At 39.4% G+C, this 15,705-nt stretch overlaps 1 protein-coding gene across 3 annotated transcripts in view; it reads left to right on the forward strand.

Annotated features, from left to right (window-relative positions):
* Positions 1 to 12,182: 12,182 nt before the first annotated feature.
* Positions 12,183 to 15,705, forward strand: part of NUP35 (nucleoporin 35) — a 48,853-nt gene continuing 45,330 nt past the window's right edge. The window contains exon 1 of one of the 3 annotated variants that reach the window (XM_069068592.1): positions 12,183 to 12,333. In XM_069068592.1, the coding sequence (XP_068924693.1) occupies positions 12,294 to 12,333 (40 nt within the window). In that variant the 5' untranslated portion in view covers positions 12,183 to 12,293. Of the gene's footprint in view, positions 12,334 to 12,708; positions 12,730 to 15,705 lie in introns of those variants that run through there. The other 2 variants (XM_069068594.1, XM_069068593.1) reach the window with 2 other exon arrangements.

Genomic DNA, 15,705 nt, shown 5'->3' on the forward strand with positions numbered 1-15,705 from the left:
TGTCTATTCATTTTACAGATGAAGAAACAGGTTCAGAGAGTCTAAGTGATTTGCCCAAGATCACAGGGGTAGTAAATGCCAGGGCAGTGATTCAAATCAATATCTTCTGATTCCATGTCTAGCACCCTTTCTACTATATCATGTTGCCTGTACTTCAAGGAATAGAAATTTATCAGATAGTCACTCCCCTCTACTGTCATGGAATAAACAGCTTTTCTTTATTTTAATAGAGTGTCTTTAAAAGCAATTATGACCAAAAAGAACATTACCCCTCAAACAACCATTTGGTAAGTATCTTTTAACTTACACACATTACACTTCACATCACATTATACATTACATCACTGCATTTATCTCTAAAGCATTGCCAAATTGGTAGAACCTGCCAGAATTTATCCTTTCCTAAGTATCAAGATCCAGGAGTCATCTCCAAGCCTTAGGAGAGGAATTAAGCATAAAGTCTATTTTCAAACCTTCAGAATATCTTTATGAAATGGCTCATGTGTGTATTGAATATATCTTTGACTAAAAACAACCCAACAAAAAAAATGCAAAGATAGGTTTTCAAAGATTTTTCTGTAGCAGACTACCACTTTGCATTCATGCTGAGAGGCATAGAAAAGGTGAAAAAGTTCCCTGTCTATTATTTGTTGATATCTTAAAAGCATATTATTCTATAAAATAAAATGCTGCCTTAAAACTCTCCTTAAATAATGTATCTCTCATGTATGTTAAAATTATAAGATTCTATTACAGATCCAATTGTTCAGTAACTTTTTTCAATGAGTCACCAAATATTAGCAGCAAATCAAACAGTGAAACACATACTCACCCAAGGTGGTTGCCAGTATCATGGAGGATGTTCTGCACAATTCAAATAGAAAATGGATTCCTCATTGACAATAAAAGTCTATAAATGTTTTATTCATAGATGGCAAATTACTAATTTCATTAAGCCCCAAATATTACAAAGCATCTTTGGAGAAATCCATGATTATTTGAGAGATTGTTTTAATCATCCACAATAAAAAAAAATAATGTGATTGAAGAACGATACATACTATCCAGATTCTGACATGCACTTGGAGGGTAGATTATTGAGCAAGTCCTTTAGCATGTATATTCCTGAATGGGTTATTCACATGTTTAAATTGGGTCCAGAAGAAACTGGACTAGATCACATTTGGGAAATTCATGATGCTTTCAGTGCTTCTAAGCTGCTCAATGATGCATAATCCCATTTATCTCTATAACACCAATATTCTCATGGTAATACTATAATTCCAAATCATGGAACCCCACAATTTCAGAATACCTAAAATTTCAGGTGGTCCAAATGGCAAAGAAAGACACTTCATACATGTAAGAAAACTTCAGAATATTTCCAATAGCTTGTGTTTTTGAAGTGGTATAATATTATAATAATATATGTCATCATGGAAAACTTCTTAGTTTTCTTAGATCCAGTGGGAAATCTTAGATCCAGTGGGAAAAATAGAAATTGAAATAATCCATCAATCACCTCTTGAAAGAGATCCCAAAATGAAAACTCCCAGTAATATTATAGCCAAATTCCAGAGCTATTGGGCCAAGGAGAAAATATTGCAAGCAATCAGAAAGAAACAGTTCAAATATCATGGAGTCACAGTTAGGAAAGTACAAGATTAAGCAGCTTCTACATTGAGGGATTGGAGGGTTTAGAATGTGATATTCTGGAGAGCAAAGGAGTTAGGATTACAACCAAAAATTGAGAAATTATATATATATAACATATTATGTATATTATATGTTACATATCATATTAATTTTTCTTATAATAAAATATATAATAAATATATTATAAATTTATGTATTATATAAAATTATAATAATATAAAATATATAATAAATATAATTATAATTGTAATTACATAATATATATTATATGTTATATTAACAAAAAAAGAATAATAATAATAACAAATTAATGTCTGTAGATGGCCCAAGAGCTTAGTGATTATTATGCATAAGCATAAAGGGGTCACAAAAATTGAGAAATTTTTTTTTATCTATTTCATGTGTCACTGTAGTTATAAAAAAATCATCACCTTGTGGTTAACTTTCTGGTTCAAACTCTCTGAATTTATGTAGGCCTAGCCACAAGCAAAAGTTATAGTCTCTTGCCAGGACAGTATTTCAAGCTTTTTCAGTTGGTAGAACCTACCAGAGTTGGCATTAAAATGATCATAGTCTTCAAGAACTCAGGGTGACCTCTGTTTATCAGTGAGACATTGGAGTAGGTCTTTTGTGGACCATAGAATTATAGTGTGAAAAAATAGCAAAAGTCAGATTTAGATAAGAAGTACAGTGTAAATATGTCAATGTAATTATATTCTAACACAGCAACATCATAGTATGTGTGTATGTACATAACAGAAATTAATATGTTATAAATTGGGCCCTAGCCACTCTGACATACCATCTAACAGGTCTGAGAAAGGTCATAATTGCATTGACCCACACTGACAAAATTACAGATCCATGAAGAATTAAGTTTTATTGATAATGTGAACAATTCTTGGGGAATAAAAAGAGCAAAATAATGTTCTTTGCTTACTTTTACTCATGTTCCTTCTTAATGTCATTTTAGCAGGGATGGATGGCAAGAGGAGGGAATGGTTCATAAGCAGTCATATTTATATGTGGAAGTTTTGTAAGTTAGGTGTTTGGAATTTATGACATATAGAACTCCGGTACTCTCTTATTCCCTATTCATACGTTTCAATTTAACCCTTAAAAAAATAACACAGATCATACAGAGGGAGTATAATGTAGTTGATATAGTACTAGTCTTAGAGTCATAACGACGAGTTAAAAACCTGCTTCTGGTACTTCTAAGCTATATGACACTCAGACAGTTGTTTAATCTCTATGTGTCTCAGACAACTCCCAAGGATTTATTTTTCATTGACAGATTGTATCTTTGTGGGTGGAAATTTCTTCACACAGTCATAATTAATGATCTTTCCTGTGTTGTTTTGTAAATCAGATTTGATCAGATTTATAGCTGTCTCATCCACAAATTATTTCATATGTTTATGTCCTGTTTTCTCAACTGAATTTAAAGGTTTTTTTTTTGTATAAAGTAACAGTGTTTTTTTCTTTTACTTCTTTTGAAGCCCATAATTCCTAGCACAATGCAATGCAAACAGGAAGACATTAATAGACGATTGTGCAACTACTTATTAATAATAGATCCTTGAGAGTCATTAAGTTCATTTTAGTAAAGTAATTGACATATAAATTTAGCTGTTTCAAAGAAAAATAGTTAAAACTTGGGGCTAAGTGGTTTTAGTAAGCATCATTTATAAAAAGTGTTTAGGTTATAATTAAAATAGTTAATATAATTGTAGATGATAATCAAAAACCTTTAGATACACAGAAGTTGGTGGGAAGTAACTGGAACACAAACTTGTATTTGAGGGAGTTGAGAAGGATGACAAGTTATAATAACATCCAGCCAAATAGGAATGGATTTCATGAGTGAGTGAAATCCATTAATCCTACCGAATGATGGTAGGATTAAGCCAGCCTGAAGGGAGAAGTAAAATGTATTGCTCTAACCAGGAAAAATTATATAGTGGGGAAAATTTTGAAATTCTGTTCTAGAGCATTTTTGACAACCGAACAATAATGATAATGTCTACTATTATTTTTATTTATAATAGAAATGGATCAGAACTTTAATACTTTTGACTAAAGGCTACTGCTAAAGGTATTTCACAGATAAAATTCAATCTCTTTCAGCAGATAGGGTCAGCATTTAGTCAGTAGAACAATTATATTGGAGTCACAGTGACAAGGGTCATCTCTGTTTTTAGGGCACTGAGTGACTGGCATATTTAAACCTTATGCTATCTTATGTCTTGATCCTTCAGCTTTATTCTCTCTAGACCAGAGGTTGCTGTGGGTACACCTCTTCCTTGTTCTGCTCAAATGGATCTCTTTTTTTCCAATTTTGGTCAGTTCACTATCCATAGCTGTTTACTCCCCCACTACCTGGATGATGCAACTCCTTCCCTTTTGGGGTTTGGAATGGAATTTCTCTTTTATTTCCATCTTTCTAACTTCTATCTTCTTCCAAGGCATCTAGGTTCAGGTATACAAATTATCTTGGGCTGTTTCTTAGCGAGTTTTCAAAAACAAAAGGGAAGGGTCAGAGCCAGCAAGAGCTCTCAGTGCTTATTCTAGGAAAGTAGGAACTCTGCCACAAGGGCAAAGATCGGTGGCAGTTTAAATTTAAAATAAAATTTTCTCCAAATTTTGAAGTGACTGGTGCCAAAATAGATTCTTAAGAGTTATAAGCTTGTCCTTGTTAGATAGTAAGAACCATATCCTTAGAATTGTTCTTGAATATATTTTGCTAAAAAAAATATTTTGCTCAAAATTACTTTCAAGAAACTATTGGCATGTCTCTGAGCTCAGAGTTCTGATGAGGCAAGAGTACAGAACTTCCACTGTCTAGAGTCCATGCTAATAATGTCAAAATCAGATCAAGGCTGGAGATGCCCATCTCCTTTGTAAAGGATTGGTGTTTAGGGGAGGAAGATTATGTCAAGTATTTAGTAATTTCACTGCCACTTCTGATAAGATACTTCTTCATTTCTATGTAGTAGAATATAAGAACACAAGGTGCTTGATTATCCATACAAGGTACTAGAGGGTAGGGATTGTTCTGTTTGTCTTTATATTCCCCAGTGCCCAGCACTGGGCTTGGCATAAAGGAGATGATTACTAAAGTAGAACTTCCTAGCTTTGGTCTAACCCCAGTATTCCTACTTCTGCTTTACCTCTTGAGCTGCTATATTCCTGAGAAACTCCAATTCTTACACAGCCAATCTTGACATTTATGCTCTTCCTTTGATCCTCATTTGGATTCTGTCTCTTTTTCTCAAGAAAGAGTTGTTTTTGTTTCCCGTCAGGTCGTCTGGCCATGACAGAGTGGTCATAGCAACTTGGGAAGGCATCAAGCATTCATGAAGTTCTTACTCTGTGCTAGGTACACAGTAGGTGCTTAATAAATGACTGATTTGAATTGAATTGTGTACATGTGAAGATTATTCTTTGGTTACTGACTATACCTATTATTTGGAGGACTTTGTTGTCATTCTTGATTCTCTGTCTTTGCCTTAAGATTGTGACTACGCATAAAACACACTATTTTTAAAAAATGGCCAGTTGTGGGGTTGGTTTGCTGCTATTCCTGTAACATCTATAACTATGACACATCAGAGAGCTCCTCCCAGATACTCCATTTAAAAGAAGGTGCCCAGGGCAGCCATCTCAATTTTCTATCCTACTCTATGCTTCTCTGGACTTTCATCATGCCTCTGTACTTGGAGATAAGCCAGAAGAATCTCCAATAAGATCAGGGGTGAAACAAGGATGTCCACCATCACCCCTCCTATTCAATCTGGTACCAGAAATGCTAGCAGTAGCAATCAGAGAAGAAAAAGACATCAAAGGAATCAAACTAGGCAAAGAAGAGACCAAGCCATCACTCCCTGCAGATGGCATGATGATATACTTAGAGAATCCTAGAGAATCAAGTAAAAAAACACTTGAGACAATAAACAAATTTGGCAAAGTTACAGGATATAAAACAAACCCACATAAATCCTTGGCATCCCTACACATCTCTCTCTCTCTATCTTTTTTTAGTTTACATCATTCATTTCCACAAGATTTTGAGTTACAAATTTTCTCTCAGTTTATCCCCTACCCACCACCCCAAAACAGCGATCCCACTGAATATCCCCTCCCCCAATCTGCTCTCTCTCATATCTTCTCCCCATCCCCCCTCCCAACTTTCCAGTAGGGCACAATGGATCTCTCTGCCCCAGTACCTGTATATCTTACTTCCCAGTTACATGTAAAATAATAATAAAAATAATAATATACGTATATTTTAAACATTTGATTTTAAACCTTTGAATTCCAGATTCTTTCCCTACCTCCCTTGTCACCCACCCTTACTGGGAAGATAAGCAATTGTATATAGGTTGTACATGTGAGCTATGAAAACATATATTGTGTTATATTGTGGATATATTGTGAAAGACTGACTACATTTCCCTCCATCCTATCCCACCCCCCACTAGTTCTATTCCCTACTTTGATCCTGTCTCTTTTCAAAAGTGGGTGCTTGCAACTTCCCTCCCCCACAGCCTACCCTCCCTTCCATCATCCCCCACTCTCATCCCCTTCCCCCCTACTCTCCTGTAGAGTGAGATACACTATTTAGTGTGTATGTCATTCCCTCCCTAAGCCCAATTCAATGAGAATAATGTTGATTCATTCCCTTTTACCTTCCTGTTCTTCCCCTCCATTGTAACAGTTTTCCCTTGCCTCTTCTATATGAGATAATTTACCCTATTCTGTCTTTCCCCATCTCCTCTCATATTCCTCTCTCATCTCTTAATTTCACCTTTTAAGTATCATCCCTTCCTATTCAATTGGTCCTGTGCCCTCTGTCTATGTATACCTGTACACATATATACACACACTCACATATGTATTAATATGCCCATATACCCTCCTACATAGACATATATATGTATGTATACACACACACATATATATACATATATATATATATATACATACACACACATACATTTCTATTCCCTTCAACTATTCTCATACTGAGAAAAGTTTCATAAATTACAATTATTGTTTTTCCATGTAGGAATGTAAGTAGTTCAACTTTGATAAGTTCTTTATGATTTCTTTTCCCTGTTTACCTTTTCATGCTTCTCTTGCTTCTTGTATCTGAATGTCAAATTTTCTATTTAACTCTTTTTTTGTCAAGAATGCTTGAAAATCCTCTATTCCATTTAATGACCATATTTTCCTCTGAAACATGATACTCAGTTTTGCTGGATAGGTGATTCTTGGTTTTAGTCCCAGCTCCTTTGGCCTCCAGAACATCATATTCCAAGCCCTTTGATCCCTCAATGTAGAAGCTGCCAGATCCTGTATTATCCTGATTGTGTTTCCACAGTATTCAAATTGTTTCTTTCTGGCTGCTTGTAATATTTTCTCCTTAATCTGGGATCTCTGGAACCTGCCTTTAATATTCCTAGGAGTTTTCTTTTTGGGATCTTTTTCAGGAGGTGATTGGTGGATTCTTTCAACCTCTATTTTTGCCCTCTGGTTCTAAAACATCAGGGCAATTTTCCTTGAGAATTTCTTGAAGGATGACTTCTAGGTTCTTTTTTTGATCATGGCTTTCAGGTAGTCCCAATAATTTTTAAATTTTCTCTCCTGGATCTATTTTCCAGGTCAGTGGTTTTTCCAATGAGATATTTCACATTGCCTTCTTATTTTCATATGTTTGGATCTGTTTAATAGTATCTTGATTTCTCATAAAGTCACTAGCTTCCATTTGCTCCAATCTAATTCTGAAGGAATGATTCTCTTCAATGAGCTTATCTAATTTGGTTTTCAAAATCCTTCTTAAGCTCCTCTATGGCCTGTAAGCAGCTTATTCTTTTGATGGAAGCTTTTGGTGCAGGAGTTCTGACTTTGCTGTCTTCCTCCTTTTTGTCCCCCAAAATGAATCCAAAGTCAGACCGCTGTGCTTGCCTTGCTTCCCTCGCTTGCTCATGTTGCCACTCAATTATTTGACTTTTGAGCTTTTTGCCAAAGTAGAACTCTGCTTCCAGAGCAGGGAGCTTTGTCCCAAATCACTGGGGTTTTCTCAGCTGCTGGAGCTATTAATTGGCTGCCTTCTCTGAAGCCTCCACATGCTCTGGCACACTGGTCACACACCCCAGGATCTCCACCCCAGACAGTGATCCAGATCCAAGCAGGTTAAAGCAAGAGTAATTACCCCTCATACTGGTTGCTTGGTTCCTCTACAATCTGCAGGTCCAGATCTCTGAAGCAGCCATGCCTCAGCCTCTTCTAGCCCTGGGGGTAAAGGCCAGACCATACTCCTGAACTCCCTTTTCCCAAAGTCCACACTGCACTGACCTCTCACTTTGTCCTTAGCATTTATGGGTTGATAATTATGGAAACTGCCACAGATGCTGGTGATCTGAAGTCCCTCCAGCCAGTGGCTTTTAATGGCCACCCTGAGGCTAAAACCTCAGGCTCATGTGAGGTTGGGGTTGGCTCCCAGAGTGCTGAGCTGGCCCCTTTCTGCTGGCCTGCCAGACTGTCTTCAGTGGGAGGTTAGCTTCTCTGTGTCATTTTGTGGGTTCTGTAGCTCCAAAGTTTGGTTAGAGTAATTTTTTACATGAATTGGAGGAGGTGGGAGTGGGAGCCCTGTGGAAGTCCTGTTTCTACTCAGCCATCTTGAGTCTACCCCTCTTGTATTCTTTTTTTTTTTTTTGCTTTTTGGAGGGCAATTGGGGTTAAGTGACTTACTCAAAGTCACATGGCTAGTAATTGTGTCAAGTGTCTAAGGTCAGATTTGAACTCAGGTTCTCCTGACTCCAGGGATGGTGCTCTATTCACTGTGCCACCTGGCAGCCACTCCCTCTTGTATTCTTTATCTATCAGATCCTTCCCAACCTACAAAACCCATGTCTCCCCTTTCTTTCAAAAATCCTCACTAGATTCTACCATGCTTCCTACCTATCATCCTATAATGACTCTTCTGATAAACTGCAAAAAGTCCTCCACACTTGATTCCTTCACTTCTCCTCTCAATCTCTTCTTAAATTCTGCAGTCTGCTTTCCACCCTCACCATTAAACTGAAACTGCATCTTCCAAAGTTAATAATGATCTTTTAATAGCAAGATCTAATGATCTTTTCTCAATTCTTCTCCTTTTAACCTTTCTACAATATTTGACAATGTTGATCACCTCATCCTTGATCTTCTATCTTCTGTGATAGTAAGTCTTGGTTCTCCTATGGGTCCTAACTGTTTCTTTTCAAATTTTTAAAAATTGTGTCTTCATCTATGTCATGCCCACTAATAAAGAATACCCTCCAAAAGTCAGTCCTATGTTCTCTTTTTGTTTCTCTCAAGACTCACTAATCATATCAACGCCATTGGGTTCCATTATTGTCTTGATATGGATGACTCCCAGATCAATATATGTAGCCCCAGTCTCTCTTGAGCTATAGTCTTGTATCACTGTTTATGGGATAATTTAAATTGGATATTTTGTAGGAATGTCAAAAATAGAACTCATCATTCCCTGTATTCTTCCTGCCCCTATCTCTCTATACAACTTTCCTATTACTGTAGAGTTAACCACCATCCTTCTTACCTAGATTCAGAACCTTGGTATCATCCTTAACTCCTGAATAGAAGGTCCTTGAGAATAGGGACAGTTTTGATTTTTCTTTGTGTTCTTAATGCTTAGCACAATGCCTGTCACTTAATAAATGCTTGTTGGTTCTGATGGAATCATGGAATTTCAGAATTGGAAGGGAACCTAGTAACCTTCTTGTCTAATCTATGCCTGAAAAGAATCTGATCAAAAAGATAAAGTAGTCTCTCTCTCTTTTTTTTTTTGCTTTTTGGAGGGCAATTGGGGTTAAGTGACTTGCCCAAGTTCACACAGCTAGTTTTTGTGTTAAGTGTCTGAGGCTGGACCCGAAACTCAGGTCCTCCTGACTCCAGGGCCGGTGCTCTATTCACTGCACCACCTAGTTGCCCCCTTAGCCTCTCTTTTTTTTACTCATATTCAGTTTACTATATAATAGAAGCTAGCCTGGTCACATTAAAGAAAACTTAACTGAGCCCTTTTTAAGTTGGAGGTATCATTACATTTAGTCCAGAGAGATAAGATCAGATGGTAGCCACTTTGCAAAACAAATGCTGAAATCCAAGTTGAATTTTTGAAGTGTCGTGCATGTTAGTGGGAAGAATTAGATGAAGAAATCCATGTACTGAGATAATAAACTATTCAAAAGTTGCCAACTTTAGTCCAAATGTTAGTCACTCCTAAGTTTAAGTCATTCTCCTAAAATTATCTCTTTGTAAAGAATATGTATGTATAGACACATAAACAAACACAGGCACAAATACTGAAAAATAACTGTTTAGAGGTCGCAGTTAGGTTCTAAATCAAATTTTTGGAAAAATAACATAGCTTCAACTTAGAACAGTGCTATATTTTAAGAAAGAAAACAAGGCAATTATTAGCCATATAATAGTACAAATTCCTTCATCATTCTGTTGACTCATCAAGGTATGGAGATGTCCCTGGGTTCTTGAAGTTTACAGTGATGAATCACAAACTGTCATGGATATTACCATGGTAGACAGGATTTGAATACAGACTTGATAACTCCTTGTGTCTGTCTTCTAAGAATCAGGGTAACTAATGGTCAGAGGTTCTTCCCTAGAAGAGTGGCTAACAAATGATGAATTTTTCCAACCAAAGCAACCCACAAGGACTACTTACTAAGGAGTGAAGATGTTGTGATCTGTGTCAGTGCAAAGTACCCACATTCATGAAATCATAGATTTTTAAAGTAATGTGGTTAACATAAATTTATGTTTTAAATAGTGACAAAATATTAGCAAATGGGAAGAAACTATCCTTCATAAATTGCACTGCTATCCTTGTGAGATGAGTGAAATGATTAAGTACTGGGACATTTGGGGGTGAAATTTGCCTGATTACATTACATACATTTCTCTAGCATTTTGAAAAGGAAATTAGATATCAAAATGATGCCTCAGAAATTGGAGGAGAGCTATGGTACCATCTTATTTCCAAAAGGCAAATGTAAACGTTCATTTGAATAAAAGAAAAATAAAGTGAATCAACTGAGCTGCTGTTTCCTTTGATGTTTTGCTGCCCTCCTTCTGCAGACAGTTTTACCATACAGTGAAATGTTCACTAACTGTAGAAAATCCCAGTAATTTCCACATTGAAGATTGTTGTATTTCAGAAAAAGAGACAATCCTTTAAAGTTTCAAGAAGGAATGATGTGTTATGAAAAGTGTATGGTATACTCTGGGAAAAATATGTTCTACAGTGTAGATCATTTCGTTGGGAGTATACAGTTTGTGTGGCAGAGAAGTAGATCAGGTTTGGATTGTGAGGTTAGGAGCCAGAATATAGATGGCCCTGAATACTAGGCTAAGAATTTTAGATCTTATCTTATTGCCAGTGGAAAGTCACTGAAGGTTTCTCAGCAGGTAGGTAATGTGAATAAGGAGGCGTTTTGGGTAAATTAGTCTGAAAATGGCATGTAGAATAAATTAGAATGTGGGGAGGAGGATCAGGAAACTGGAGGCAAGGAGAGGTGTTAGACTACTGTTGCTGTAGTTCAGGCATGAAGTGATCAGCGTAGTAGAAAGAATACTGGGTTTGGAGTCAGAAAACCAGAATTTAAACCCTGGCTCAGCCACTTACTACCCGTGATCTTGGATAAGCCACTTAAACGTTCTAGATCTCAGTATTTTAATTTGTAAAATAATCTATACTCCTAGGAAAACTAGAGGATTGTACCAGATGAGCCCTCACAGCTGGAACATTAAACTGAGGTCTAGAAAGGGGAAGGTTACAAAGGGAGAGAACTAGGACGGGGTCACTGGCGTCCTTGATATTCAGGGCAATAGACACCCCCTTGCACTGTCTCCTGTGCCTGGAATACTCTGCCTCCATCTCGGGGCACCCTCTGTAAGAAGCTTTTCCTATACTTCCCTAGCCCATTCCCTTTGAGCCGATCCCAAATTTATCCTGTAGGTAGCCTGTCTCTACATTTTTTTTCATGTGGTCTCCTCTAGTGACTTCCTTTGCCTTTCTTTGTGTCCCCAGAAATAGGCCCAGACATAGGAAGCCCTTAATAAACGCTAATCGACTTGCCTTGACTTTGGGAGGAAAAAAAAGGACCTCGTTTGAAATTATAACCAGTTGGGGACAGGGAGCAGGAGGGGACGTGTGAGAGAAAAGAAATGCTTTGAATTGAAAATAACATTTAAAAAAGAAACAAAAAGATGGTGATAGACTTTGTTCATCCGGGTAACGGCATCCGAAGACAAAGGACTGAGAGTCATGCACGGCATTTATCTGGGGTCTCAGCCAAAGCTGCTCGGGCCGCTCCACGTTTGGCCCATTCATTCAAAAATCCAGCGCACCGAGAGCTTGGCGGGGGCGAGGCCGCTCCGCTCTGCTCAGGGGCACGCACTAGAATGTCGGCCCCGCCTCGGCTCGCTCCCCCGCCCCCGGATCAGGAAGTCACACAGTCCCATCAGACCCTGCGCCCCTTCCCGCGGAGAGCGTTTCCGCCATTTTTGAAAATCAGGAAAAGCCGGCGTGAGCGCCTCTTGCTGCCATCATGGCAACCTTCGCTGTGGAGCCCCAGCCGGCTCCAACAGGTGAGTGGCAGATGAGGCGTCCGATTCAGCTGGACGACCCCATCGGCGAGCGGGGCAGCAGGGTGGTTCCGGCATTCCCGGGGCCGCTGGCGCCGAGCGTGCGCTCCTTTCCGGGGTGGACCCCGACCCCAGTCGCGGAGGCCCCTCGCTCTCCCCGCCCCCAGGGTTGTGGCAGCTGGTGCCCTCCCGTGGGTGCCGGGGTGGTGTCGCTTGTCCTGTCCTCGCCGCTTTGGCAGTTCGGCGGGGTCCCTCCCCATTCTTCCTGAGAAGGGATGTGGGGCCCGGGGCTCTAACCCCCGCCCTGGAAGCGTGGGCGAGGAGGCGATTGGCTGAGGCCGAGCGTGGGCGGAGTCCTGGAGTTTGTGTTAAAGTCCTCCTCCCACAGGTGTCGTGGAGGTGAGTTAGGAAGAAAGGGGCTAAAACTGCCCGGAATATGGAGATTTGCTTTCTTTGTTTTGTCAGTCAGTCAACAAACATTTATTAAATGCTTACCCTGTGCAGACTGTTCCGGTAATATAAAGAAAGGCAAAAACGTGGTTCACGCCTTCAGAGGGCTCACGTACTAATGAGGAAGACGCTACAAAACCAACTATGTGCTTACAAGATACTTAGTGTCGCCGAACGTTTGTTATTCACCTACTCTATACCAGGCACTGAGCTAAGCCCCGGTGGGGGTGGAGTGGGGAGCGAAGGGTGGGATGGGATGGGGTGGGGAGGGGAGGGTGAAATGGAGAGGGGAGGCTAGTACCCAGGAGGGTGATAGAGAGATAATAGGTAACAATTTTGATTGAATGATAGATAAAGGTTGAGTGAATCTGGAACAAGAAGAGGTTACTGAATGATAGTGGGAGAAAAAGAGACAGTAGCAGTGGGGATCAAGGAGTATTCCAGTTCTTTCACTTTGACCAGTGAGTTGGAGGATGAATGAAAATATAACCAGTGCTGGAAAAGGTGGCCAGGGAAGCTGTGTTGTCAGGAGGGATCTAGGTGTCTATGGAGCCATGTAATGCGAATGTAAATTTTAAAGATCTTCCCTGCCCCTAGGCTAAAGTGCACCTGAAGCCTGGGGTGGGAGGCTTGTTTTTCAGTAGATACTTCTTGATTGGCCAGTGAGTCAATAAGGTTGTTACATTCTCTGAGCCAGGAGAAGGATATATAAGCCCTGATGTGTAGCTTTGTTTTGGGACTCACTTTGAGAAGTGTTCTGTGATTTGATCTGAATTCTGGGAAGCCGTTGTTGAGAGTCCCCCGGCTTTGAAAAAACCCAGATGTTGAAACCCAGATGTTGACTGGGTATGGATGTAATGGTTGGACCGTTTGGAAATCTGTCTACTTGATCTGTCTCTGTCTTGATAATTCTGCCTGTATGCTTTGAAGTTCGGGGTGCTGACCTTTTTCCCCTGAACAAGGTAAACGATATATGTCTGACTGATTAAAGTAAGCTTGTTAACCCATTTTGAGTTGCTTTCCTTTAACAAAGCAGATCCAAGAACCTGTATGAGCAGCAAACCCTGAGGACGCACTTGGGGTGCTTGCTGCTACAAGCCAGAAGATAGAAGGTGTGGGAAAAGAAAAAAATTTAAGAAGAAATCAAATTTTTTATCTCTGTAGTAGGTATTCTATAGAGCAAAGTGGGTGATTTTTGAGTAGGGATCATTATGGAGGGTGGTTTGAGGGGTTTAAGAATAAGGGAACAGGCAATGGCCATGGCTTGAATAGTTTGAATAATGATAGCCTAGGATTCTGAATCATTGGGATGGGGAGTGTAAATGACAGGGTAGAAGTTTGTTAATCATTGAGGTCTAAGTTCAGGCCATTTATCAACTTAAACAGAATCAATGGAAAGTAGTCTCAGAAGGAAGGGACTCTTCTTAGTGGAGTGTGGGAGTGGAGGAGGAGACCTGGGAAAGGCTTCCTGCAGGAAGTGAGATTTGGATTGAGTCTTGAAGGAAGCTAGGAGATGGAGGTGAGGAATGAGAGCATACTATGCGTGAGGTCAGTTAGTCAGGAAATGAAGTATCTTGTGCTAGGACACTGAGAAGGAAAGTCAGTGTTGCTTGACTGTAGTATATGTTTGTATAGAGGGGGATTAGAAATTAAGAAGTCTGGAAATATAGGAAGGGGCAAGGTTATGAGGGACTTTAAATGCCAAACAATTTTATATGATTCTGGAGGTAATAGGGAACCACTGCGTTTTACTGAGAGGTGGGTGGTGGTAGTGGCACCTTAGGAAAATAACTTTGGCAACTGAGTGGAGAATGTGTTGGAGTGGGAGAGTTGAGGTACAGAGTCCAAATCAAAAGGCTATTGCAGAAGCAAAGGCTTCAGGTGATGAGACTTTGTACCATGAGAAAGTCCATCTGGCACCCTGCTGACACCTTTTCCTGGGAAGTGAGGACAAGCCTCAGTGGGTGCCCAGAACACAAAGGACTCTGCTACAAGGAGTACCCTCTGTCCTGGCCTGTGTGTCCTAGTCACATCACTTGGAGGATCATGGGCATCACAGTTTAAAAGAGACATTGATAAACTGGAGAGTGTCCAGGGACAACCGTGTGATAAAGGACCATGAGTTCAATGAGTTATTCATAATATATTTATTAAAAGCCCCTACCTCAAAATAAAGACCTTAAAGGTCTAGACCTATGGTCCTCTTATGTACTAGCTACTTGTGATACAAAAACCACAGTGATAGGACTTGCCTTTTGGAAGCTTAGATTCTATGAGGGAAACAACCTTGACATAGAATTGGAATAGTAGTGAGTACTCCGCTGGAAGTCTTTATGTGAAAAGTTGATGATGCCTTGTGCAAGGCTATTGTAATGGAAGATTTTTTTCATGTATGGATTGAACTGTATCAGGGCTTGTTAACTTTTTTGGGTATTATGGACCCCTTTGGCACACTGGTGAAGTTTGTGGACCTCTTAGAATAATCATTTAAAAATGTTATAATGGAAGGAAATGCTAAATTTCAATTGGAGTTTAGTGAAAATAAAGATTTAAGGGGAGGCTAGGTGGTGCAGTGAATAGAGCACCAGCCCGGGAGTCAGGAGGACCTGAGTTCAAATGCAGCCTCAGACACTTAAAGCAAAACTAGTCGTGTGACCTTGGGCAAGTCACTTAACACCAATTGCCCTACTTGCCCCACTCCAAAAAGGAAGAAAAAAAAGATTTAATTCTTTCCCCATCTAAGTTCATGTACCTCCTGAAATCTTTTTGTGGCCCTAGGTTAAGATCCCCCCTCTCCCCACCCTTGCAACTAGATGGATTCTGAGGGTACTTCAGACTCTGTGTAGTAATTAGCAAAACTCTGAAATTTCTGGAGTTTGGATCCTCAGTATGAAAGTTAGTATTGGTTGTACTTTGCTAAATTAT

This window comes from Petaurus breviceps, unplaced genomic scaffold, assembly GCF_028583685.1.
Source record: "Petaurus breviceps papuanus isolate PSGF00001 unplaced genomic scaffold, PetGlider_PUasm1.0 90763, whole genome shotgun sequence".
Lineage (NCBI taxonomy): Eukaryota > Metazoa > Chordata > Mammalia > Diprotodontia > Petauridae > Petaurus > Petaurus breviceps.